Source organism: Colletotrichum jinshuiense, chromosome 3 (genome assembly GCF_051148585.1).
Source record: "Colletotrichum jinshuiense chromosome 3, complete sequence".
Classification (NCBI taxonomy): Eukaryota; Fungi; Ascomycota; class Sordariomycetes; order Glomerellales; family Glomerellaceae; genus Colletotrichum; species Colletotrichum jinshuiense.
Genome location: NC_139310.1, coordinates 5884109 through 5911050, shown reverse-complemented (window position 1 = coordinate 5911050; position 26942 = coordinate 5884109). Strand labels below are relative to the sequence as shown.

At 55.9% G+C, this 26942-nt stretch overlaps 5 protein-coding genes across 5 annotated transcripts; 2 read left to right on the top strand and 3 right to left on the bottom strand.

Annotated features, from left to right (window-relative positions):
* Nucleotides 1–7693: 7693 nt before the first annotated feature.
* On the top strand, nucleotides 7694–10789 carry EsH8_III_001543 (peptidase C65 Otubain-domain-containing protein; the record flags this gene model as incomplete). Its single annotated transcript, XM_083263268.1, has 4 exons — nucleotides 7694–8890; nucleotides 9105–9191; nucleotides 9261–9324; nucleotides 9576–10789. The coding sequence occupies 4 exons, from the start codon at nucleotides 7694–7696 to the stop codon at nucleotides 10787–10789; spliced, it is 2562 nt and encodes an 853-aa protein (XP_083123755.1).
* Nucleotides 10790–12201: 1412 nt separating this feature from the next.
* Nucleotides 12202–13233, bottom strand: EsH8_III_001542 (lipoyl(octanoyl) transferase LIP2; the record flags this gene model as incomplete). The annotated part of the gene is made up of 1 exon (XM_083263267.1): nucleotides 12202–13233. The coding sequence occupies one exon, from the start codon at nucleotides 13231–13233 to the stop codon at nucleotides 12202–12204; it is 1032 nt and encodes a 343-aa protein (XP_083123754.1).
* A 3259-nt stretch (nucleotides 13234–16492) lies between these two features.
* Nucleotides 16493–17399, top strand: EsH8_III_001541 (SUR7/PalI family-domain-containing protein; the record flags this gene model as incomplete). Its single annotated transcript, XM_083263266.1, has 3 exons — nucleotides 16493–16502; nucleotides 16571–17060; nucleotides 17150–17399. The coding sequence occupies 3 exons, from the start codon at nucleotides 16493–16495 to the stop codon at nucleotides 17397–17399; spliced, it is 750 nt and encodes a 249-aa protein (XP_083123753.1).
* Nucleotides 17400–18922: 1523 nt separating this feature from the next.
* On the bottom strand, nucleotides 18923–20948 carry EsH8_III_001540 (kinase-like domain-containing protein; the record flags this gene model as incomplete). The annotated part of the gene is made up of 2 exons (XM_083263265.1): nucleotides 18923–19321; nucleotides 19374–20948. The coding sequence occupies 2 exons, from the start codon at nucleotides 20946–20948 to the stop codon at nucleotides 18923–18925; spliced, it is 1974 nt and encodes a 657-aa protein (XP_083123752.1).
* A 4935-nt stretch (nucleotides 20949–25883) lies between these two features.
* EsH8_III_001539 (uncharacterized protein) lies at nucleotides 25884–26114 on the bottom strand (the record flags this gene model as incomplete). Its single annotated transcript, XM_083263264.1, has 1 exon — nucleotides 25884–26114. The coding sequence occupies one exon, from the start codon at nucleotides 26112–26114 to the stop codon at nucleotides 25884–25886; it is 231 nt and encodes a 76-aa protein (XP_083123751.1).
* Between the last annotated feature and the right edge of the window lie 828 nt (nucleotides 26115–26942).

Sequence of the window (26942 nt, the reverse complement as noted above, 5' to 3'; positions counted from 1 at the left end):
GGCTCCAGGGTTTGGACGGCTGATCCGCGTGGCCATGGGTCGCCCGATGCAGGAGACGAGTAATGTACGAGGGCCGGCAACACCATCAAGTTCGTAGAAATCCCACATCGACGAGAAGTTAGATTCGACGTTGTTGCAGGCGCACGTCCTGAACAAAGAATGAGGCAAGAATAGCGGACCTGGTGGGAGCAAAGGGCTAGGTGATCACCCTCAATATGCGCGAGCAGGGACCGAGCCCGCCGGAAGGATGAGCTGTCATATTGCCAAGGTCCTTGGTTGATTTGCAGGCCCCTCCTCTCGGGGGGAGTAAAGGGATATTTCGTGCAGCCTCAGCTGCGCGCCTGCATGACAGACGCTTCCGAAGACGGGAGGAGAGAAACTGCAAGAGAAATTCGACGTGTCCCCATCGCACACCCAGTCATCCCCCTCCCTTCTTTTCTCCATTGCCCATTGCCCGTTGCCCATTGCCCATGACAAAGGTGGCTTGCGCAGTGTTTGCCTCCCCATGCAACTAATGGAACCGAGACGGTGAGGACGTGAGACGCGAGGCCGTCTAGGTGGACAAACAGGAGAAAATTGATGCGACACCGTTGGTGAATTAGTGGCGTCGGGGTCTCTTAGCATAATTATGTGCCCTCTCTTTCGGGTCTCAGCTGGATCGCTTCTCAAAAGAGGTCGGACGTTGCTTTGCAATGCTCGCCTTTCAAGGAGTACAATTGGTCCATTCGGACTGCACTTGGCAATAGCTGTTCTTCGCCATGATCCACCACCCGCTCTTCACATGCTATACCTTCTCCTTGCCGACGGTTGGACAACCTACGAGGGGGCGATCGAGGATGCCGCACTTGTTGTACAACCCCCTCCCGGTATACAGCCTAAGGCTAATCCGCAATGGCGTGAAAGGATACCAGGGGCATAGGGCTTGGAGCAGCAACTTTGTTATCTTGGTCGGTCTCTCTCCTAACCTCAGGGTTCGAACAGAAAGCGGCCAATCGAATATCCTTGCTCGCCCTGCACCGACAGACGCCACCAGTGGTCCTCATTTGTCGAGACTCGAGGGCGGGTACCGACAGTTGGTGTCTTTGATTGCGCCGGCAGGCAGGATGCTGTCTTCCGAGCTGTCGTCGGCCTTTAACCGTTTCATTCGCACGTTTTCAAACGCTAGGTATCCCTGTAAACGGAGCCTTTACGGAGGCGGGATGGAAACCGGAACTGGCAAACATGGCACCACTCTCCGGGCCTCCATCGCCGCGTGCCACAAACGCACGAGCGAGGTCTATGATGGCTAGGGAAAAGGCTGGACATAGAATGTGTCTCTCTTGTCCTCCCATCTATCATGGGATTGGTGTGCCTGGCCCATCTTGTACGACAAGCCGAATGAAGCATCATCGAAGAACTCGACTGGCCAGACCAGGTCGATAGGGTCGTAGACTCCTTGAGTTAGGGGTCCTCAATCATGCACAATTGTTACGCTGTTGTGTCGTGTGCCAAGGCATTCGAATCATCTTGCCCTACCAGTCGGAGTCGTCATGCGAGCGAAATCTGGGGACTATTTGCGACATTTAGGGATCTAGATCGATCGCTCGCTCGCTCGCCTAAGTCGCCCGAGCGAGACTCTCGTCTCATCCAGCATTAGAAGGTCTTGCGAGCCGTTGGAGCTCTAAAGTGTGATGAGGGGGGGGACTGTACGAAATCGCGCCGATATAATTCGGCGAAGAGTGCTTTTTGGCTCCGTGGACAGTGGCCCCGTGTGGAACGGAGGATGCAGATCCTGAGGCGTGTCCATGTTTTCGCCGTGCCACAAGACCGAATTTGCAAAAAAACGACATTGTCAAATTTGCTTTCCCCTGGGACAACCCGCATCTTGCAGGTCCTGGTCGTCTGCGGAACCGGCCGTCCAACAGCCCCGCGGCCCCAGTTAGCCGCATGCAATGTGAATTATGATTTTCATGACAAAACAAACATGTCTAGTGGGTATCTGTGAGACTGGCAACAGTATGTAACGAGTGCATCTGTCGTATTGGAAGACATTCATCCCGGCAGGCCCAGATTCTCAACCCCTTTGGTGACCGCAGGCATTGGCTATGCCGCCGGTCACCTTCAGCTTGAAAACAATGAATGTAATCCTCAGCAAAGAGCTCACACCACGCCGTCAATTCAACTTAGATCGTTAATGAACTACCCCATGTGAAAGTGGCACTCAGCGGGGGCTCTAGATCCCTGGCGAGAATGAGGATCCCGTAATGAAACGGCTGCCCCATGTACTCTCTGCAGTGACCGCACACCCTTGCAACCTTGCAAACCAAATATTGCAGTGGGTAGGTTTTGGCCGCTTCGGCCAATATTCGTTGAGGTTAAATACACAATGGAACACCAAACTGCAGGACTTGAAGGCATTTAGAGCAGTTTCAGGGGTACTCCCAAAGTCATGCCCCATCGACTGCCCTTGTGAAAGCATTGATCTGCGTAGGCAACTTGCCTTCTGCCTTGTGTGAATGCATAATCAGCAACGTGATTCTTCTGAATGCGCAAGTTACAACAACATCGATAGAGCACGAGTCAAGTGAAGGAGCTCCGCCCTTGTGCATAGTACGGGTTTTTGTGTTGTTGGTCGGGGCCGAAGCAAGTCCGCGTCGGAAGCGAAAACACCCGCCTCGTGACCCATCAACCAATAGTAATATTTGGCAGAAGATCGGCAGCCCAGAGCGTGACGAACTGGGGTGGATATCCAAGACGACCTCTCGCCGGTAGGAAACCACAGAAACCACTCAGGTACGAGGCTCACTGATCATGATTGCTAGCTCTTCGCTGTATATCGTTGGCAGCCGGGATGGCACTTGCATCCATCAGCCGGGTGTGCGGCTGCTGGGTGCTATGGCCTAAGGTGATGGACGGTGTGAGACATCGTCTCGATGCACCAACCATGGATGGCACCAACCATGGATGACACTAACCGTGGATGACACTAACCATGGATGGGGCTGGTGGAGAGAGTCTTCAATGGGGCGGAAGAAAAGCTGAAGATCATGGCCTGTACCTCCCGCGTCGACATCTTGGAAGCTGTCCTAACACCCCTGGTTCTTGGTTGTCCTCCCGTGCGCCGCTGGACTCTGCTCAGGTACCTGAGCCCGTCTTCGCGCCCAAGGAAGCAACCCAAACGTCGTTGGACCTCGACTCCATCGTGGGATTCTTCTGTGAACCGTGGTAATGAATTGCAGGCACAGATTGCCCTTGGGAGAAGGCTGGGCAGCGACCTCGGCCGGCTTACGTATTGCGCCGGCATTACAAGTGAGAGCTCCGTATCCATTGATCATACGGAAATGGGAGCGCAGAATGTCACGTATAATTCCCATCTGACCTAAGCCAGTAGCAAGAGCGTTTCAGAGACCGTCGGGTTTCCTGTTTTCTCTGCTGTTGAGACGTCCTGTGAGAGCCCAACAGGTACGGTTGGCCTCATATAGTTTCCCGTGGAAAACGTCTGTCCGTTGCAGCCGAAGTGCAGCATCGGCAACTGTCGGCCAGTGACAAGCTAGTGTCCTGCAAGGTAAGCGCGGTAGGGTGTGTTGGGCCCGATTTTAGTGTAAGCCGGTCTCGTGGAAACGTCAGTCCAGTCAAGTTTCAAGCAGACCAAACAGACTAACGTCACCATTGGCAGCCCCGGAGTTGCTGTTGTTTTGGGAGGGGGGACACGAAGGATGCTGAGCGGTCAGAATATAATGGAAGCGAGGCAAACGAGGGGCAGCGGCGGCTCTCGGTAGCAGCAGCATGAATAAGAAAGGACCTCAGCAACGGGCCGTCTCTCTGACGCCACGAGGGCGGTGATGAAATTCGTTAGCCCACATTGACATTGTCGTCGTCGTCGTCGTCGTCGCGTTGCTTACCTGTCACGGCATCGACATGCCCACTTCTCGTCGTGGCTTGGCGTGCCAGAAGGTGGCAGGAGAGGAGGAGAGGAGCAAGGGAGAGAGGATATTACTCTCGCCGTCGTTTTGCAGTTGCTGCCCATTGCAGAATCTCTCTGCCATGCCTACGCTTCGCTCTGCTTTGGTCAGCATTGTCGTTCGAGGTTTCCAACAGACGGCGCCCCCCTTGTTACGATACCGGGGCAGAGGCAAGGCCAGCAACAACCGCGAAAGCAATCTTGTCCATTTGTCAAGCGGCACAACATACCACTCGCTAGTTAGTGTGGGTGAGACACTCACGAATTGGAGCAGCCAATGGAAGGAGGGTGACGCCAAGTGTGGAGAGAAGATCACGATGGACGGAGTTGGATCAGCACAACCGATACAATATCCAATATGAGCATCTGCCCACAGCCAGCGGGTGTGTGCGCCTGTGTGTTTTGTACGTAGTGCAGTGCAGTGCAGTGTACGTACCTGGAGATATCAACCGCCATCGCATCTTGGGCAAGGGTACCGAGGGTGCCACGGTTCTTGGGCTGGCCTTGTCTGCTGGTACCGTGAATATCGGTGCTTGTGCCAACCCTGCGATTCCTATCGACGACAGCGGGCTGCCATGGGGCAGGCAGCGACTCCCTGCTAGTTCGAACGGTGAAGGACAAGGTATCCCCCCGGCTCGATTCTCCCCTAGAATGCCACCCTTGCTTTTTTGGTCGAGGTCTTTTTGATTGTTCTCCAGCGGGCTTGCAGCCTGTATTAATGCGCTTGTACAAAGTACCAAGCAGCATAGAGAGTGCCACAGACGTCGGGCGGCGCTGGGGAAGGATTGCGCCGGTCTAATGTCAAGTGTTAGATCACGTCGCTTTTGTAGGATGGCTTGGGAAGAGCCCTGCATGTTAGACATGGGGTGCCATCCGATGATTCTGACTGACGGGGGAAAGTCGCTAGGTCGAGGTTGTAGTGTAGGGAACGGACGATGCTGGGGAGAGGGGGAAATGATGGGATTGCTGCCAGCAACCCCTGGGCACCCCCAGCATGGCCAGAGATCGGAAGACGATGGTTTGACTTGCCGTGGGCGTTCCCATCCAACCTAGTCCCCGCAAAATCAACCAAAAGTCCTCAGGCCGTCCCTGACAATCCAGCTGGGTTTGCATTGCTTGTCCGAACAACAACGAATTGGATCTACAGTCTTGGGAGGTACGACGGCACTAGTACCATGCGATTGACCAAGCAGTATTCCTGGCAAAAGTTCCCACAAGGGCATTGCACAGACGGGCATAGCGGCATTCGGGCCAAGGCTCCAGACGACATGTCGCCCCCTAGGCAATATCGCGATATCATCGTTGTACCACGCCGCCTTCCTCACCCTGTTATGTTTTCCGGGTGCCCTGCCTATGCGAGCCTGCGTCCAATCCATACCTTGGCTTGACCGGGGAAGCGTCAACGAGATGACGAGAGGAGCCAATCGACGAGTTGCAGGAAACATGATGCAGACCCGTCCAGGCCCAGTGTCCAGGCCCGACTGCGGGCGGGCCAGGATCACCGGGCATTTCGCTCTACGTTTCCTTTTTCCTCTTCCCGTTCATTCTCGCACACAGTAGTCTCCTCGAGATGCCCGCCTCTGCTCGATGATGCTTGTCGATGGGCCGGGGCACTTGGTGCTCCGGGGCTGGGGATTGACTGACCTGTCATCCTCCACGGGCTGGATCCCATACCCTGCTGTTAGTCTCTCAATATCCCACCACCAACTTCACAATTACCCAACACTACCATACCACTCCATAGCGGACTATGCAGTCTTGTATCAGAAGTCCGACCAATCATTCCCAAGGACGGCCTCCCCCCATCATGCCCATAGTAGCACACTAGGAATGTCCGGCTTCTTTCTATGTTCTGTCATTCTTCCTAGTATACCCTGCCCTACCCTACCAGCCTTGTCTTCTTGCCTTGCCTTACATGAGATATACGTACCCGGCCTCGCTTCAACCGACTTACGGTGCGGTGATACCCCAATCAACAGTGCGATGCGGTAGGGTGCTGGTTGGCCCGGTTGATGCCCGTTAGTCGTCACTTCGTTGCCGTTCCGATATTGCTTCCGCTGCTCCTGAACCTGCAACTGCGGCTGGTAGTGTCGCTTCTCCAGGGTTGTGCCATGCTAGCTTCTCTCGCCCGCACTGGTGCAACCATTGCTACCCTGGAGCAACATCCGGCATCTTTTGTATGGCGTCCCGTCCTCCTCAAGTTGACGGGACTTTGACTTACCCTCATGTGTGTGTGCGTGTGTGAGTGTGTTCCCCTGCGGTTTCTCAATCATAACAATTCCCTCTTCTTTTTATTCGTCTCCCTTTTCTTTCTCCCTCTCTTCTTTTCACTTCATCTTGGCATCCGCTTCCTGTCTCGCTTTTTCTCTCGCCGTTTGGGTGGGCTGTACTTCAAACCGATCCTCTCAGCGTTCCACGCGGTGGCCTCGATCCGTCCATCTTTCATCAGCAACTCAACCGTGATACTGGGCTCGTCTGCCCTACTGCACCTCACCCCCCGATCCCTAGGTGCGGCACGGTACTGCACTCTAACATCACATCACCTCGAATTCCATCCACACCACCCAGCATTTCGTCATTCGCCAAAGTCGGTTCAGCTCGGCTCGTCTAGCACCAGAATCAGCACCAAGGCCAGATCTAGCTGTTCCAGGACACCCTTTTATGCTGTATTCAGCACATCGACGAACAACCACCAGACGGATCGATTACCCAAAACGACAACGCCAGGCCGGGCCAGGCCCGACACGAGAAAGACGTTGCAATAACACTGCCAGCCATACAGCGCCGGGCCACCTTCACCTGTGAACCCCAGGGTCGATCGAACACATCGGCTGGCTCTCGAGACTGGGCCAAGGCAAATAGAGACCGGTCGACGCAGGTGGGAAGTGAAGGGCCAGACGCACCCCAGAAAACCACTGGTCACATTGTTGTTTCTTTTTAGCCCTCGGACGGCCATCGAATTTCTGCACTACTGGCCCCCCTGTACCGATACTTTTCATTCGTCGTACCAGTCAAGGTGCATATACAGGGACTTGGGGGGGATATTAGTTGGGTAGCTTTGGCTGACCTGACCTGATCTGATCTGACCTGACCTGACCTGACCCGAGCCGACTCGAAGTCCGGACTGCTTGAGACTGGAGGCATCGACTGGGCTTGCTGAGAGCTGCCGTTTTATTTGTTGGTTTGTCTATTATTGCTTTCATCTGGATTGGACTACCAGTGAGTGAGTGCATTTGACCACACCCATCACGTCGTCCGGCTTTCCGACTCGACTCGACACGACTCGAATTGACTCGACTGGTTTTCTCTCCTACCCACCCTCCCTCTCCTCTCCTCTCACCGTCCCCGTTGATCACCCCATCCTTCTCTTTCTTTTTCCTGGTTAATCCTCTCTGTACATCTTTTTTATCCCTTCCTCTTGCTTGCCAATCACTCGCCGTCGACTCAGCGTTGGAGACTCGGCACCACGCATTGTGCATGAGTCGTCAGCAATAGCGGCACCAATAGCACCAGTGGCGCCAGCCTCCTTCATCGCATCGCATCTGGGCACAGGCAGAGGGAGCAGAAGCGAGAGTGGAAGAAAGAGGAAAGCGAAGAGAGAAGGAGAAAGACAAACACAAAAAATTGAAAAGTGGAAAAATCCCACAAAGGCGCAAGAGAGAGTCTTGACAACTCGGTACAAGTTCAAAAAGAGGAAGAAAGAAAGACAAAACGCGGCAGCCTCACCAAGGGCAAATCAGGGAACTGGAGGCCATGTTCCAGCCTCAGCCCACGCCTTTTGCGTCGTCGTTTCACGCGCCCCCTCCCTACTCATATCCTCACGGCCACGGCCAATCTTACAGCCACTCTCATGGTCCTCGGTCTCAACACGCCTCGTCTCAACATGACGGTGGATACGGCATGAGTGTGGGAGCAGGAGGGTCGGGAGAGATGATGGGCGAAGACGGGGGAGTCGTGGCGATGAGGATGAGTGGTGGTGATGCAGAAATGGCCAACTACAGCTACTCACCGACCCCGCTGGCGGCTGGAGCTGGTGCTGGAGCGGGAGCGGGAGCGGCATCATCATCAGCGGATGTGTCGTCCTGTGTGGGAATGGAGTTGGCACCAGCGGGGCAGGGCCACAGCATGGGTAGCCCCCTTGCATTGGACAGCCTAGGGCTGGGTGGACTGGGCATGAGCATGGGCATGGCAGCGCCCAGCGCCAGCGTACTGCAATCACGGTCACAGTCACTATCTTTGGTGGGAGGGGAAGCTGCAGGTCGCAGAGCTGCACATGGCCCTCCAGCAGCAGCAGCAGCAGCAGCAGCAGCAGCGTCTGGTGCATCAACAGCACACCCCGGACAACAGCACCACCACCACCAGCGCCAACAACTGCACCACCACCACCAGCACCACCGCCAGCACCCGCAAGCTCCAACACGAACGGCGGCAGCGACAGCTACGACAGCAGCGGCTACAACTCCTGGTTCTGATCTTCGACTTGGCCCCGGCCCCGGCCCCCGGCCAGGCCCAGGCCCTGGCCTTGCTCCCGCATCCCGCTCTGCGTTGGAAGCTCCCAGGGGAGCTCTACCTCCTGGAAACGGCCTGTACTCCCCCTCGCCGTCCTCCTCTACCTCCTCCCCATCGCCCGCTACCGTTGCTGTTACTGCTGCCTCCTCAGGCGCTCCTCCCACCGTCGCCGCCGCCGCCCACTTTCACCATAGCCCTGGCGCATCTTCCGCCACCACGTCCTCCTCCCACTCCCACTCCCACTCTCACTCCCACCGCCACCCTGGAGCTTCTTCATCCTCCTCGATTGCATCTTCATCCTTTTACGACTCCAACTCTTACGCCGCCGCACCAAGCACCGCCCACTCCGTGAGCACTCGTCCGTCCACCATGGAACCCGGCGACCCGTCCGACCTCGCCGCCCAGGAAGCCGCCGCCCGGGACTACCAGCCGCAGCTCGAGGTAAGTTATTGTCGCCCGAGCACCGGGACGGGACGCCAAACTCCATGCGGAATCAAGCTCCCCCTCGTGCTCTCCTCTCCCTCCTCCATTGCCTTTGCTCGCTGCCGCTCTGCGCCGCCCTCTCCCGACCTCAATCGCTACCGCTTGTTGCTCGGTGCCATGGCCGAATCCCGTGGCTTGAATCTGCGCTGACATGCCTTGCCTGCTCCCATAGGGTCCATTGGTGGGCGACAAGATCACGAGCGACGCCATCACCGACGAGTACGCCAAGGCCGACGACGTCTATGTTGCGAAGACCATCGTGAGTCCCTTCGCTGCACCTGGCTGGCACCGTGACTAATGACCCGGCCCTCGCCGTTTATTGCAACAGAACATCCCGCAGACATATTCGCACTACCGACCCGTACAAGGCGACGGCAACTGCGGCTGGAGAGGTGAGTTTGCCCTTCGCCATCTCGCCATTTCGTGCACCACCTTCCCCTACCTACCCCGCATTCCCACCCCTTGAAGAAGTGGAATGGACCAGGGATTCTGTCCTCCCGAGCACGCCACTTTCCGTACAATATCAGCGCGACCCTGCACCGGCCGGTTAGACCTGGCCCGCCGCAATATCTGGTCAATGAAGCACATTCGCCAGGGCAGCACGACGTCGGTGATATTCGGCTAACTGTTTATACGTCTGCAGCAATTGGCTTTTCCTACTTCGAGCACCTGGTCAATCATGGCGACCAAAACCAGATCCTCGGCGAGGTCGCGCGCATCACGAGTCTGAACCAGTACCTTCTGAGTGTCGGCGGCTACGATCGGATGCTGTTCGAGGACATGGTGGACGAGACGATTGGTCTGCTGAGAGATCTGGCGCAAAACATTGCCAACTCCCAACTGGCCATGCACATCCTGGTGCAGCGTTTCAACGACCAGGACTCGTCCAACGCCATCATCTACCACCTACGACTTTTGGCAAGCTCGTGGCTGAAGGGAAACGCCGACGTGTACGAGCCCTTCATCCCCGGCGAGACGGGTATTGCCGGCTACTGTGGCGAGATCGAGCGCCCGAACCGAGAGATCGAGCATCTCGGCATCATCTTGCTTGTCCAGGTTTTGCTCAAGCCCATCAACTTTGTGCTGGAGATTGCCTACCTCGACCGGAGTGCTGGGAGCCAGGTCAACATCTACCGCTTCCCCGACGAGGCCAACGGCCAGGATCCCGCCAACCTGGGCCCAATTATCTACCTGCTATACCGACCCGACCACTACGACATCCTCTACAAGTCTCCCCCGAACCCGGCCCCCCTGAACCTGCAGGTAAATCGAGCTACGTCCTTCACCCACCGACACGAGATTGCGAGCGTGCCGTCGTCTTTGCAAGGTTATGCGAGCCTCGACTACGGACCCCTGGCCATGTTGCCCGGCTTTGGCGGGCCGGCTCCCGGCCTGTCATCAGCCCTATCGTCACTAGGCTCTCCCAGCTCAGCCTCTCCGCTGCCTGACGCCTACGATGCGCCATCGCAGTCCTCTTGGATGTCGACCCCGTATTCTGATCACTTGCAGCAACAACCTGTGTCGGCCCCTCAGCCACAACCTCAGGCACCGCCGCCGCCCCAACAGTCGACCCCCGCCTCCGCAAAGCCGTCACAACCCGTCGATTACCAGTTAAGGTTTAGCCACCAGTGCTGGCATCTTAATAACGCCAACTCGGCACAGCCTTCTATGATGTCTGGCCCGCCAGGGTTCTCGGAGCCTAGTTTCACAACGGCCATGTTTAAGAACAGTCATTTCAACAAGGCACATTATAACAACCCTCAGTTCCATCCCGAGGAATGGACGCCTGACGATGATGGTCACCACGAGAGAGTCACGACTACCAAGAGGAAGGGGAAACTGAGGTCGGATCACTAGGAAGAACCACTCCGACTGTACCACAGCACCGTCAAACGGCGAGTACCATAATGATCCGATGTTCAACTGGGCTTTTTGCGACACAATGAATTTGGCTCGGCCACCTTGACCGCTCATTGACAGCTGAGGTTGATCCCCGTGATTTTGAGGAGTGTCAGGGGTTTTTATCTTTCTTTCAGGGGTTTTGGCTTCGTTTTGATTTGTTTATTTGGCTGGTCTCTGGACTTTGCATCCTGGGAGACTTCAAAACCGAAATATCCGGCTTACTGTGATTTAATATTCTTTCGTTCGCGGACGGAAAGGAAATCATGATTCATGATGGAGGCCAGGGGGGAAGGGGAGTGGTTGTCTTCACGACTTTGGCGGGAGGGCTCGATCCTCAGGTTGATACTCATCATAGCATCGGCGTTGGTCCTAATAGTATTGCCGCTGTGCTCAATTTCGCATCCCACTCATTACAACTCCCCGCGGCAGAGGGTTTTGCACGGCCTTGTTTCCCTGGCCTTTGTGACTTTTTGGCAAACCGCCATGTTGCCATGAACAATCGCAAAAGCAATCGTCCCCTGCGGGCCACGACTCGGAGCAGGCAGATGGGTTACCGAGGGCGGCATCTCGATCAAAAAAAAAGGCTCGACGCCAACCAACCCTGCAGCCGACTGACACGCGGCGATACGACATGGCACCAGGGAGGAAGCAAAAGAGCCCTGGGGGAAAGCCACCGTCTGCACGCCCGTTGATCGGGCCGTGGCATGCCCAACCACGGCGTGGTACGTCGGCACGTCGCGTCCTTTCTTTCGAGGGAAAGGGGGAAAAGTGGCGTGATCTCTTGCCACTTACCGCCAAGGAACCCTTCAAGTCAATGGATTCACGAGAGGTGGTAGGTACATACAAGACCCTCGGGGAGAGAGGAAGGGGCGGGGGGTTAACAAGCTGGAGAGATTGCCGGGAGTTGGGTTTCTCGCAGGGGCCAACAGGAGGAGGAGGTCCGCCGTCGGGGTCAGAAACCCCGAAATGTCTGTCTTTCCTTCTACCTAGGTAGCCTGTACCGCCCGCCCCCACCTCCCACTCACTACCTTCGCGGTTCGCCACCCCCGTGAATCAAAGATGCCCTAGTCCACGGTTTCCCACGTGGCTGCGTTTGAATGACATTCTATCACATTCCGGGATTTGAATGGAGTAGACCCTGATTTTTTCCTTTCTTCGTGCATGGCGTAGCATAGCATGTACCTACCTGCAGCCCTTGGACGGCCGTTGATACACACCCCGAGGCCGGGGACGTCAACTGCCGTGTGTCACCAGTGACGTCCTCAGAGGGACTAATGCGCAGAAAGTGACAGAACAAATGTGACCGCTATTTGCCGGAGTGTGGCGGTGGTGGTGGTGGTGGCGGCGGGCGATCGCAGAAAGCCGATTTACTCGAGCCGATAGTGAACCGTGGCCGGGGCGGTGCCGACGCCCAACCGTCTCGCAAGCTCCTCGACCCAGCGTCGCGCGTACCATTCCCTGCTCGCCCTCGCGTCGCCGGCAGACCTCCACTGACGCCACTGCTCCTCGCCGACCTCGGCCCTGACGCTCGTGGCCGTCTTGCCATCGAGCCCGCACGGCACGAACCTCGCCCAGGGGTTCGTCGCCTCGCCCCCGTCGACGACGACGTCCACGTTCAGCGCCGTGCCCAGCCCCGAGATGTGGCGGCGGAGGTGCACGCCCATGGCCGCGATCTTGCGCTCCTGGCCTCCCGCCCGATGCCTCGCGGCCTCGGCCCACACACCGGGGTCCTCCTCCGAGAGGTAGGTCTGGATGGAGGGCCCGTCGGCGACGACGGCTTGCGTCGTCTCCTCGAGGAGCCTCGCGTAGGAGCGGACTGTCAACGGGGCGTAGTATGTGCTGTGCAGGTCCAGTATGGGCCAGAGGACGACTTGCCCGGGCCCGTGATATGTCGTCAGCCCGCCGCGGTCCGTCTCAATGACTTCAGGCGTGTACCACCGCACTTGCGACCCGTCCTCGCCTCGGCTGTCATGGGGGGCGGTCTCGTCGGGGGCGACGGCCAGCTGCTGCTGGAGCTGTTTCAGCTGTCCCGTCGTCAGGGTCTTCTGGCGCCGCCCAAGGGTATAGGTCGGCGACGGGGTGAAGGAGACGACGAGCGGGGCCGGCGCACGGGGTGTCGGGGCGGATTTCCAGTCGAGGAACGCCTGGCGGAGGGAGGTTTGGAAGTTGGACGCCGAGGTGTACGACGGGAATGAGCCGGACGGGGAGGCTGTCAGGTGGATGTGTCGCAGCGCGCTCGGTTCGGCGCCGTCATCTTCGGGGAAGACGAGCTTGGAGACGGGCTTCGAGGAGCTCCATCGTGCGTGGTGCGCACCGTGTCCTGGCCGTCGATGGGCGCGGCGCGGGAGGATTCGGGTACAGGAGGCGCAGAGACGATCGAGGGTTCGCGGGGGTCCCATTGGCTGCCGGGTGCGAAGGGAAGGCGGTGGGATTCGGTGGATTGTCGGCAGATGAAAATAAGGCGGCTGAGCAAGGTGAAGGAAGTCTGGTGAGAGAGCTTTGAACAGAGTTTGGCGGAACGAGCCGGCCGGCTGGGACATGTGGGTTCCTGATGTCGGCATCTTATCGATAAGATAAGGCTGTAGGAGAGGGGGGACTGGCGCATGAATGACGGCGGGATACGCGCAGGGGTCTTGATCCTTCCGAGTTGCATCGCTTCTTCTATGCCGCATCATCCCCCGGGTGTCAACGGACATACGCCCGACTCCGAAAGAGAAGACTGCATTCCTTACAGAACGGCCACTTCCGTAAGTATGGGCCACCTGGCTGCATTGAAGCGTGTTAGAAGCACCGCTCAATTAACTCGCGCAAAAGAAGTGTGCCTGGTGAGTCTGGTATCTAAACTAGCGTCTTGTTATGAGATGTTTTGCTGCAATTGCCGTCTGATGGCGATGGGAAGGTCTTTGTCGTTACATCACTTGCCCTGGGTGAAACTTTCCCTTCTTTAGCGGATGCGCCGGTTACGCGGAAGACATTAGGCCGGCGCATTTAGACACGAGTGACGGCTAGGCGAGCAGTTGGAGATGATGTATCGTCACCAACCCGTCTGTTATGATGACATTCAGACGTCTTGCACAGCCAAATAGAACATGCCATTCTAAGCTCGTGGTATGCCGAGCCGATGACCGGCGTGCTGCCAAGTGGGGACGCCGGGCGGATCGAGTCGATCGGACGCCAAAACCCTCCTTCCCAGGAGACACCGAAGGCATCGAACAGCAATGCAAGGCCGGTGGAGAATGTTTTATTTGTCATATACTAGTTGTCGCACGCCTGCTTTGTCCTGAAAATAGCGAACATAAACCGACTGCGATTGTAGTGTGTCTTTCAGGCTGCTACGGAGAAGTCAGAGTACCCGTCCCACCCGACAGGTGACGCGACGTCTGCGGGCTCAGCCTCTGTGTGCTAGCTGAGTGAAGTCGGTGGATATGGGCGCTCATTACATGGCATCTCAGCCACAATTGTACACATCAGCGTGGTCCCAGGCCGCGCAAGAGTCGAGGAGCAACAGAAGCCGTCCTGAAACTGGTCCTGTCGATCCCCAGGGAGAGGCAGACGCCGCAGCAGGACCCTTCTTCTCAATATGCAGATCTCATCGAATGGAAACAAGTGCCGCGCATGCCGCGCCAGATGTCGCATTCCTGGCGACCTCGGGAAAGGATGCCAGACAGCACGATCTCCAACCCCAACATGCACATGTGTATATGATGCTGCAGGGCGGGGAAGACCCTGCGTTTCTCCACCCTACAGAGAGAGAACCCGAAATAGGGAATCCGATGGTGCTTCGTTCCTATGCTCTGCCGGCTGGAAATTGGAATCTTGGGCAAGCCGGAGGAGGTTAGGCAAGGTTGGAGCCCAGCCGTCTCGCATGGCATATCGGACGGCTGGAAGTTCAGCAAACGTTACGCCGAAGCAACAGACGAAGGAGAACAGACGCACGGCCATCCATCCGAAGCTGTCAGCCCTTGTCCCGGCCATCCGCCTTGTCATCAAAGACCTTGTGCCGATGAACCATCCGAGCGGAAGATGGCCCACCTTGGTCGGCTCTTGGGATGGATGTGCACTAGCAGTGCCGTGATTACCATGACCAAGAAAATCAAAAGCGGCCCACGAGGGGCCGGGCTCCTCATGGGGTCAGGATGTGGTGTGGCAGGCCCGCCGAGGAAACAAAACGAATGGAAGAACAGAGAGGGACAGTCGACTTTGGCCAGTGGACCCCAGATGACGTCGTGGCAGAGAGGGGGGTTGGGCAGGGGGAGGTCCCTGCGCTGGCAGTCGACGGCCTTGGTGCGCGGCGAATCACAGTGGCTCAGGAACTGGACGCTAGAGGGAGGGTCCAGTGTGGTTGCCCAGCAGGGTCGAGGGCGCTGATGGGTCTCTACCGTATGCGCCCATTTGTGTACTGTAGCTTGACACACTACAATTGTGATGCTGACAGCCGCAAAGACGCAGCTTGGGTCAACGTCCGTCGCGATACCCAAGGTGAGGTAGAGTATAGAAAAAAGAGGGCACTCCCACACGCAAATGCATACGCACTGCCATGCTCAACATCAATTTCAACCACATTCCCCGTTTTGCGTGAGAGAGAACAAGCTCCGTGGCATGCCTGATGTCCCAGCCTAAAGCTGCCATGGCCGTGGTGACCGCGACACAGTCCGGCATCGCCTCAACACTGTCCTGTGGAGGCCGGCAGTGGCTCGGTGGTGTCGTCATGGCCCACGATGCGCTGGTCAAGCAGGCGGGAAATCACAAACACCCCAGCTCCATGGCCGCGAGCTAAGGCTGCCTCCGCTCCAAGGTTCTACACTACGGATGCAACTCTGCACTATGTACATAGAGCTGCCCAGAATTCGTGCCGGGTGTACTCTATAGCCCGGTGTAGCGCAGTGTGTGCAGACCACCACCAGCTGCTTTCTCTCCTCTCCCCGCTAGTTTGGCTTCGTACCCTGGCACACGTAACCCAAAGTGGTTTGCATCATCTGATTGCTCGCCCATCATCAAATTCTTCTTCTCTCCTCTTAACCCTCCTCCTCCGACACCGTCCTCCAGTCCTGCATTCCCACCAGTCTTCCAATCTCGGTACGCTTGTGAGTCTCTGCCAGAACCAGCCAACCGGGCCAGACAAATCGCGACGAGCCATCCACAGAGATATCCAGCTCCCCTTCCCCTCCCCCCCAGCATCTCCCTACCACGACGGCATCCACCTATAGCTCGGCCGAGTACAAGGGTCATCGCCAAAACAGAAACAAACTCAGAGACATAAACAGGAGACATCTCACTCCCCAACGTGACATAGCTCGCTCGCCTGGCTGAAACATATTTGCGAATCCGGTGAGTTTGTCCACGCTGCCCCGGTTTTCTGCCCTTCACCCCCGGTCCTCGTCACCACCAATCCTGCTGCCCACCATCCGAGAGGGTAAATTACTCGTACACCGTACACTACTACACTGCACCATTCACCGCGTGCTCCCCCCCGGGGTCATCCCTCTTTTTGCGTTCCTGGGCAGCATCGTCCACCTGCGAACCTGTCTGTAGAAAAAAAGTTCGCTGAGTACAAATCTCTACAGCTTTCCCTCCCGTAAACAACCACCAGCCATCGCAAGGCATTTCGCAAGAAAAACACCACCTCAAGAAACAAACCCCCAAAACCCACCCTCAGCAATGGCCAGACGTGAGTCGCCCGCCGAATCCCCGGGACGTGTTCCAGTCCCCCGCCCAGTACTAACACCGGCATTCCAGACGCCGCCCCCCTTGGCACCGCGGCCATAGTCTTCCTCTCGGGCTCCATCGTCCTCCTCCTCTTCGTCATCCTCGCCGCCGTGCGCGACGCTGCGCCTCTAAACAACACCTGGTTCCTCGAGGCCGACACTTCGGGCATCACCGGCGCCCGCCAGGGCCTCACACGATGGACCTACTTCTACTACTGCAATGACGAGAGCAGTGAATGCTGGGGCCCGTGGCCCGCCCCGGCCTTCGGCTGGGCCTGGGGCCGCAACGCCGCCAACGTCCCCTCGGGCCTCGCCGGCGGCCACGGCGGCGGCACCACGAGCACGCAGTTCTACTACCTGTGGCGCTTCGGCTGGGTCATGTACCTGATCGCCCTCTTCTTCATGGCCATGGCCTGGTTCGCCGGCTTCCTCGCCTGCTGCGGTCGTCTGGGCGCCGCCATCGCCGGCCTGGTGTCCGCCTCGGCGCTCTTCTTCCTGACCATTGCCGTCTCTCTGATGACGTATGTTCTCCAGCTTCCCTCCCTCCCTCTCCCTCCCTCTTCTCGCTCGTCCAACGAAGTCAACAAGAAAGCTAACAAGCCGTGCGCAGCGCAACCTTCGTCAAGGCGCGCAACGCCTTCCAGGCCGAGGGCCGCGAGGCTCACATCGGCACCTACGCCTTCGGCTTCAGCTGGGGCGCCTGGGCGGCCCTCCTCGTTGCGACGCTCCTCTTCTGCGTCGGCATCCGAGGCGAAAAGGGCCACAGCGGAGGCAGCCGCTTCCGTCGCAACCGCAGCACTCGCAGCCGCAGGTCCTTTGACGTCAACGGCGGCCGTCGCGTCAAGGAGGACTACGCATAAAAGCTTGCAAAAAGACATACAGCAAGAGGAAGAAAGAAAAGAAAAGAAAGATATAAAAAAAAGAGAGACGCAGCGGCTACGAAATCTTCCCGCATGATATGATGGTTATGTAACTAATTCCCCCCCTTGGTTTTGTTGTTTTGGCTTTGGCTTCCGGCTTTCTGTTCCTTCAAATCTGGAAAGGAGTTGAGGAGGAAAGAGGCCTGATGCTGTCTCGATATCCGAGCAGCGTACGAAGATGTATTTACCTTCCTCTGCGCCCGCGTGCTGCATTTCGCCGGCAGTTTGGAAGCACCCGCACCCACCGCGGGGGGGCTTTCCTTCGATGATGGGGGGTTAGCGGTGCCGTATAGGAACCACGACCAAAAAGGTCCTGGCCGTTTTTTTTTTACACCTCCCCCCCCCCAATCGAATACCCCCCCGCGGCTCTTGACTTGACGCATGTCACTCATTAAGTCTACCAGCTCTCTAATAGACTACAATAATACCAATAATTAAATGATTCCCCAGTATCGGCAGCCACTCTCGCTGGCTAGCACTGCATTCTTATATGCCTTTTAATGTGAACATGTAAGAAAATATGACGTAATAAACTTATATTATAAAGGATTAACATCTCTTTTTTATTTATTTTTTGTTTTTATTTTCATATTTCTGCTTTTTTCTGCATCACCTTTCCGTCCCGGTTCACCTTAATTCGACATCACTCACGTTAACCATATACGGTTGGCCAGGATAATGTGTTCTTTACGTCTTGGCAGTTCTTAGGCTATCGTTATATGAACACATACCCACCCCCACCCTCCTCCGCCATCTTCTCTCCATCTCGTCAACCCTGGGGCAGCTGGCTGTTCTTCTGCCCCTTCACAATCGCCTATACCCACCCCATGGGCAATGTCTCCCTCCTCCATGGCATCGCCACCCCCAATTTTCTCTTTGGCAATCACTTTATACCCGTCGGCGGCCTCTGCACTCGGCCGCGGGACACGCGAACTTTCTTCTCTTTTGTAATCTCAAGCTTGTCTCATAATCTCAGTTGCCTTTGCTGTCGTCTTCTGATTTATGTCTCGTATCATACTGCCCGTCCCTTTCGTCGTATATGCTCCGTTTGCCATAAAGAGAAGAAAGAAAAAGAACAAAAAGAACAAAACTTCCCCCCACCCGTAAAGGACCCCCCCAATCATGACCATCGATACGAAATCAAGGGAATTGGGGAGGAGGGTGTGGCAAGTGCCCAAACTCTTAGAGCATCCTCCTATCGTGTACTGGACGCCCCCCCGGATGCCGCAAACATGCCATTCAACCGCAGAAACCCTCGTCATCAAGAAAATAAACACTCCTCGCCAACCAGTGATATATGCTGATGATGCAATGTAGAAAAACTTGGATTGAGGGTATGAGACAAACAAAAGGAAGAAGGGTGAATGAAAGGCCAACAGAGGCCAGCTCGGCCGGCATGGGAATTTGTGAGTATCATAAACCTCCCCCGACAACAGCGTGTCTTGACCTTACTCGTACATCGCCTACTCCAGTCTTCCACCTGCTCCAACAAGAGGGCTCGTGGTCGGACTGACCAATGGTGCGGCGTGCAGCGCCGGGCGTGATGCCGCATCGGCATTGGTACCCTTCGCCTTACGCTCCAATACCGACTTCACCCACTCTGCAACTTCCTCATCCTCGGTGCCAGATTTCAGTGAGAGCTTGCCAACGGCATCTGCCACCGCTTCGGCCTCTTCTTCATCCTCGGCCTCCTCGGCGATAGTTTCGATTTTGGAAAAGGGAGCCATCCAAGGGTGTTGGAGCAACATAGCGTACGTTGGGCGATCCTTGGGCACCTTGTTGAGACATTTATGCACGAAATCGTGCGCTGTGCTGGAATAGCCCTCATCCGGCAGACCTGGTGGTTCGCCCTCGACGATTGCCTAGAAATGATTAGTATGAATCTCTTTGGCGGAAAGGAGGGGTTGGACTCACACTCAATTGACTGAAAATCGTCGACGATACCTCCGGCGGGTAGGGGTACCGTCCCATTGCACACTCGATGATTGTCAAACCTAAACTCCAGATATCGCTCTGCACGCTATAAGTGCCGTCTGCACCGGCGGCCATGCCTCCTCCTGATATCCGCTCCGGGGCCATGTAACTCTGGCAACCAATGTTGGTCTTGGCAATACTTGCAACGAGGTTTCCGCTAACGCCGAAATCGCAGATCTTGACTTGACCCCTGGAGTTGGCCAGGATATTTGTTGGCTTCACATCTCGGTGGATAATGTTATGCTCATCCTTCAAGGACTTTAGACCCATTACCGTCGAGTAGGTGATCTTTTGCAACACACCCTCGGGGATGCCGCCATGGTACAGCTTGTCGATGGAACCACCATCCATATACTCGATGCACATATAGACGGCGCCTTCCTGGAAGAAGGCTCCGTAGAAGTCGATGATGTATGGAGATATACACTCGTGCAAAATGACCAACTCTTTCAGGATTGTCGTGAACTTGGCCTCCTCCAGTTCCAACCGGATCTCCTTCATGGCCATCACCCTTCCCGACGTACCTTCTGCCGTCGCTGAGACTGGTGATGATTCGGTGGATCCATCGGCGTTCCGAATGGGCGAAGGGTCTGAGTGTGACGAGTTAAGGTTGGCGTGCTTGAACCCTCCCAAGCCGGATCCGAACCGAGGCACTCTTGGTTTTGTATGCTTGACTTTGTAGACGGTGCCATAATTTCCTTTGCCCAACTCATCCATAACTTCCACCTCGTCTAATGAAATGCTGAAGGCTGTGCCGTTGGCGAAGTTGACACCGGTCTTGGTGATGGTCGCGGCTCCATCGAATGTAATCCATCCCTTCTCCGAGTCGATGTACTTCTTGAAATCGTCCATCTTAGACCCCGTTGTCCCGTTTGGAGCACCGCCATTATTATCAGGGCCGTGAATATCGGAAAGCTTGGGCGTCGTATTGGCAGGAGACGGCCCGCCGATATCTGACAGCTTCATCATAGGTCCACGCCTGGCGGCAAGCGATGGCTTGGTTGGAATGACGGGAGCGGAGCGAGGCATACCGCCGGGTGGCGGCCGAGCCATGCCCGGCAGCTTAAGGTTCATCGGCATGCCTCCAGGCATCGCACCGCCGGGTGAGCCTTGGCGAGTCACTGGTGATGTTGGCGAGTTGGACATGGAGTTGGTAGGAGGCTGCGATCCAGCAGGCTTGCCCATGCGCTGAGCGTGGAGCGCACGCGCTCTTGCCATGACTTCGTTCATGGCACCACTACCCATGCTCATCATGGATGCAGTGGGAGGTGGCCGACGTGCGTTACTCAGCATGCCCAAGGGTGTCGAGGAAGGAGTCATGTTCTGAGGGTCGGATACGGTTCGCAACGATGGTACTCGTTTGGGCAAGTCTGAGGTATCAAAGGGGGCTTCGAGCGGGGTGCTGGCCTCGGAAGAGTCGGCGGAACCGGGTGACGCGGGACTGCTCAGTCCATCGACGTCCACCAAGCCATCGGGGGTGGCCGGGAACGAGTCGGGGGTATTGAGGTCCGTCATTGCGGGACAGGATTTGTGTTTGCGGCGGCCAACACAATCCACGACGGAGGGGCAAGGCGTAGAGGGGAGTCGGTTGTGAAGGGGTTCTCGAATGGCACTACAGCGTCGCCAGCATGTGATATCCCAAGACAATGGGTCGCAGGTGAGCAATGCCGGTCAAGTGGTAGTTATCGAAATTTCGTAATGTCCGGTCGCACGGGGTCGGATTGTCAGAAGCAACGGCCGATTGCTCAATGGTGAGCGGTGTCAGAAGATCGAAAACTCGGGAGTTGTAGTGAGGAGCTGCCGCGGGGTCTGGACGCGGCGGCCTTGGTAGTGTGGTCTGCTGCGCAATCGGGGTCGGGGGTTGCGACCGGGGCGGTGGCAAGGGCAAACTCTAAGTTGGGGCGAAATCCGCGTGTATGCGCGGGCGGGCTAGGCCGGCCAGTCCGAATTTGTTGGGATTTGGACGTCTATGACTATGTTGTGAGCTGGAGGTCGTGCAAGGAGAAGAAGGAGAGCGTCGGCGTCAAAAAGAGAACTGCGAGGTGAGGGAAGAGGACGGAGTTCAAGTGAGGTCGACCGACATATGATGTCTTCTGCAGAGCAACTAAAGGAGGATGGCGGGGGCAGGAAATAAACGAACGAAATGGATTCGAAATCGCAACGCAATTTTGGTGCAAACGTCACAAATGCTGCCAGCGGTCGGCCGGTACCTTGGCTACCTGCCATCGGGCAAAGGTACCTGGAGGTATCCGTAATGACTTGAAGAAAGCGGGCAACAATTCCGTGACCGCCAATTGGCAACCCGGACAGGCAGGGGAAAGTACCGCAAAAGTACCCCCAAGTACCTGCCTTAGCAAACGGGGTGTGCAGACGATGCGGCAGAGAAAAGAAGGTACCTGCTCCTCTTTCCTTGCGTTTGTACCTTCGCAGCGGGGATCCCTTACCATGGTGCACTTGCACTTATCCAAGAGGGGAGGACTGCCTGCCGCTGCCATTGGGCTGGGAAGGAACTCGGATATGAATGGGGACCAAAGGGACAGGGAAGGGATGGGAGCGGTGCTGCGACAGGTAGACCATCGAGCAGCAGAGAAGACTGAGGAAAGAAGTTGAGGAAAAGACCTGGTTTGCCTACCAACAACTGGATATGGATGCTAGACCCAATAATGACCGTGGAAAGGCCGTTTTATTCTGTTTGCGCGGAGGCGAAGCAAAAGTACGCAGTTTGAATGGGATGGGGATGCGAACTGGCAGGGCATATATAGAAACGAACAAGCTGCAAGGCAAGTCTCTCGTAGATCAACGTTTGCCCTTGTCGGCTAGGACTGAGAGTATTGGGAGATGCGAGAACCGAAGTAACGAGATGATGAAGTGACAGGCCAACGCGACTTTTACGTGTCGATATCAAGGTCCCTTTTGTGTATATTGGCTTCAGTTGGGAAGATTTGTGGGAGATCGAGGACGTGATGCAGATATGTGCTGACGGTCGATATCTGCTGCTGGCGGCTGTATCGGTACGAATGCCCATAGCCACGGCGGGGTACCTCGACCACTTGAAGTCTGCAGTGAGGTACATTGTCCATGTATCCTGGTCATGGCTCACTTAGTAAGTGCTCCTCATTTCATCCACTCTCAACTAACAAGAACCATTCCATGTCATTCTTCTTTGGTGGAACCTGACCGGTCTTTGGTCTGAATGCCTATCGCCCAACGCATACGTGATGAGGCAAAAACAGAAAATAAAAAAAGGCGGCATAACCTGGTACATTGCTTCGGAGCCACAGACACGAGGTAAGGTTGCAGGGAAGGGAGCTTGGTTAGTTGCAACGCAATGGATTAGAGATGGAAAAAAAAAAAAGCTACGAATAAACGAAGAAGCAAAAAGACGCACTGTCAGGCCCGGCAAGGAAGTGTCTGAGCCCTAGACGGTATGCATATGCAACAACTCCCGTACCTTGAGCATCTGGTGCACCGCCACCTGCATCACCGCCCAGCCTGTCCAAGTTCGTCCAGTCCTCTCCCAATCGCCGCACGCATCGTCAGTCAGATCTCACGCACTGCGACACCTCAACCAAAAAAGCGCAGGTCGACCTGCCCTAGCTTCCTTGCCATGCTGTGCGCTCCGCCAACTTCATCCATCACCATGTGCGGGCCCAAGCAGGCTCTTCTGTGACCACGGCAGGGACACGAGCAAGATTTGCCCACACATCATCCTTTTTGACGCGCATGCACATCCCCCCAGCATAGACAGGTAGCTTGCTAACCCACCCCCTTCAATGCTTCTCAAAATAGCAGACAGCCGGCTTGGAGTGATGTAACATGGAACTCAAGCTACGATCCCCACGAGGGGAGGGGGATGGTCGAGGAAAACAAGCAATGGGGCTGTCAGACTTGTGTGTCTTGGACGGTACACCGCAAGACACGGCATATTCAAGCCCCCACACGACTGGCGCCGGAGGATGCTTACCTGTTGAAGGCATCGAAGACGACGACGACGACTGGAGAGGACGACGGCAATACCCATCCGCCCCAAGCACCCCCAGGAAGAAGAGATGAAAGTGCTCAGCCCCCCGTTGGCGCCATGTTTCTTAGCTTGCAAAGTACCGTGCCGGCGTGCCCAGCAGCGCATGGCATCCTCATCATCTCGGCCAGTAATCGGGCAAGAAAGGACCTCGAGACAGCAAGACTAGGCCCTGCGTAGGAAAGCTCTGATGGACACCAGGAGGGATGTTGGAGCTTGCCCTACCCTGCCCGCTCTTGATCGCTGGGCCCTGGCCGCCCCAGCTCCAATTCAACCCCCTGCCTCGGTCTTCCCACTGTCTCGCAATTCGCTAGGGGTGTTGAAGGAGCGATGACGTTGACGGGCAGTTTGGCGGGTTGGAGAAATGGCTGTGGCTTGACGGGCGAGACAAATCTCCTGTGGGTGCCCCATGGCGCTGCGCTGCCGACGGTCTTAGCGCCTCTTTCGGCGAGGGGAGGGAGGTAGGTGCATGCTAGACGTGAACCCCACTGACGTTATTCCTCCACGTCCATCGTCCCCCTGGACGTCCATCGAGGGGAGGCATGATTTTCGGGCCGCTAACCTCGAAAAGTCGGGGGCCCCAACACATATCAGGCGATTTCCCTCTCTGCTGTATGAGGGTGAGAGGTTCGACATGGGCGTTGCATCATCGGTGTGCGCAGGCGAGGCGAGTATGAAGTCAGCAGGAGGAAGGCATGCTACGAGAAACCAAGACGGTTTCCTCGTCGGTTTCCTTCTCGACGGCTTTCAATGGCGCCGTGCGTATTAGTTGCCTTATCTTATCAGACACCCGCCGGAACATTAGCTCCGGTCGAAACCACTCAACGCCCTATTCGCCAGTCCAGTTCAATCTATCACAGTTCACACACGGTAAGTCTTCCGAGCCTCTCTGATTCGTCACGTCCATACGGTTAGTGTCTGCGCAGTAATTAGCGAACGATGCAAAGGAAGCTGTCGCGACTCCACGGGTTCAGTGTGAAACGCGCATCCGAGAGAGGAATCCCATATCTCGCTCCTGATCTGCAACCTTCAAATCTCATGCCGATTCAGCGCCCATCATACATATTTGCGCCATCAAAAAACCCCAACGCTCTGAGACTAGGGGTCTCTCACACCGAACCCATCCATCCCATTTCCTGAAGCATCGCCATGCCATTGTATCCATCCCTACTCCAGGTTGGCATTATCCCCTATAAGATGCCTAGGTTTCCTGATCTTCTGCTGCGAGAAAAAGCAAGAAAACAAACTTGCGGGCAGATGCCGTCGAAACAGAGTAGCAAAGGCAATCTCGCGCAGGGGAAATGTCATACCCAGCCCAGCAAGGACCCTGACGCCGGCAGAAAAAAAAAAGTCAATGGGGAGGGGGATGCGAAACGTGAAGACGGTCCCGATCCGATCCATCTTCTCGTTTCTCCCATTACGCCCATCGGCTCCTGCTTGATTTTCCCCATGGTGTGAGATGTCGATATACAGGGCATGTTCACCAACACGGTTTGACAAACTCTCTGCGTCATCAGCCACATGGCTCCTGCCCATCGAGCCACAGATCATCCGCCCTTCCCCCCTTCCCTGCCTCCCCACATCTGTCATCTGTTTCACATTGAGCCCAGTGACTTTCCCCACGTCGCCGATCTTTTGCAGCCGGGCACTTTGGCGGGAAGCTGTTCTTTGATTGAACTACCGCAAGTGCACTTCCCGACTGCATGATGGACGTAGTTTGGTATCATACCGGACTCGGCCATCGACAATCTATACCTAGTAGAACAATGCTACGTAGACCAGAGCATAGAGACGGTGAGATTCTAGCTAGCTTCCAGCGTGCTAGGCTACACTCATTCCACCCTACCCTCTGTCGCAATCGCAAAGTAACAAACAAGATCGTGAGCATTACGTCAAGGAACATATGCAAAGCACGTGACAAGATATCCTAGCCGCCAGTTGAGTTGATTGGCTTGGGGTTTTCTCTCACATGGCATTTACGTCGGGCGTATGTGTCTCTGTTCAGGGGCATCTTGACCTCGCGTCAACCAACACCCAGTTTCATGCCGTTGCCGCCTCACACCAGCATATTGCGATCAAAGGTCAGGGTCAAAAGGGGGGGGAGTGATGAAAGTGTCTTGAAGATGAGGTGGATTGATCGACTTTGGGTGTCTGTCTCGGGTGGTTCTTAAGGGTTATGTCATTTCGGGGACATCTCAAACTGCCTGTTTGTGATCTCGTCAGATGCGGTTCACTACGCGGCTGTGACCCTGTGGTGTAACGAACTCACCTCCTTGGCGGAGTGGCTCAGTCTCACGCCCTGGTTTGTTTCCCATCAGCCTATCCTGGCATCGAAACGTGAATCCTTGACAGTAGCTGATGATCATCCGCAGCTCCTGCCGACCTGCCCCTGTCCAATACCCCTTGTTTCCATCGAAAATATTGAGTGTAACCTAGCGGGAGGTAGCCGGCTTGTTCACCTTCACCCAGTCCTTCTCGACAATCTTGTCCGTAGGGCGAGGGTCTTCGTACTCGGGCAGCCAGGCATCGTCGTACTCGTCGTCGTCGGCGGTATCGAGAGGCGTGGCATCCTGAAGTCGTTTCTGGGGGATGCGGCGCGGCTTCTTGGGCTGGGCGGCCTTCGCCTCCTTCGACTTCGACTGGTTATCAGTGTTCTGCTTCATTTTGTCCGTAAGTTGTACTCTTGGTGGGTTTGTATAGCACGTGATTGATGAGCAATCCTGGCAAAGTTTGGTTTCCTTCGCGTTGTTTGTTTTCGCGATTGCTCTCGCCGAGTTGAGAAGAGTCAGGGGTGAAAGGTTGGGAAGCGGATTTATTGTCCCTGGCCCAAGGACGCGGCTGCCTCACCTCTCTGCCCTCGTGGTGAATGATGGCATCGCCGGTGACTGTCAACGCACCTGGGATGGAAGGCTACATTGTGAGAACAATAGCCACTTCCCGTTTTGCAATGATCGTATCATAACTATCTGTTCACGTCTGAGTTGCTGCAACTCCCAATCTACTGGCCCGCTCATTGTTGCTGAACCAAATCTCACATTGCTTTGAGTCCTTTATTTCGATCACCTTGGACTCACTTTCCTAGGAGCGGCCAGGAATGAAGTCCATTTGGCAGTTTATAATGGGGAAAATAACGCCCTCTTTGTCATGGAAACATTGTGAGAAGACGCTCAAGGTTGAGCCTCCGTGGTACCCAAGAACAATGAGGGGTTGCTAGAAAGGAATGGCTCAGCGGTGTTGCCTGATGTGATACTCATCATGGCTCGAGATACCGAGATGGCAAACCCTGGCTTCAGAAACAAAGATGCCGCCATAATTTTGAGGATTGCTGCCACAAGCGGTTGAAACGGACCCGAGGTCGCGCGTCGTTGGCAACCACGTTGAAAGATAAACGCATCTTGGCATCCGACTACACGATTGGCAGAAAGTGAGGCCAGCCAGGGCTTTCGGGCATGGTCTTGCGTAATGCTCCTTGTGTTGCGTGCAGCCCTAAT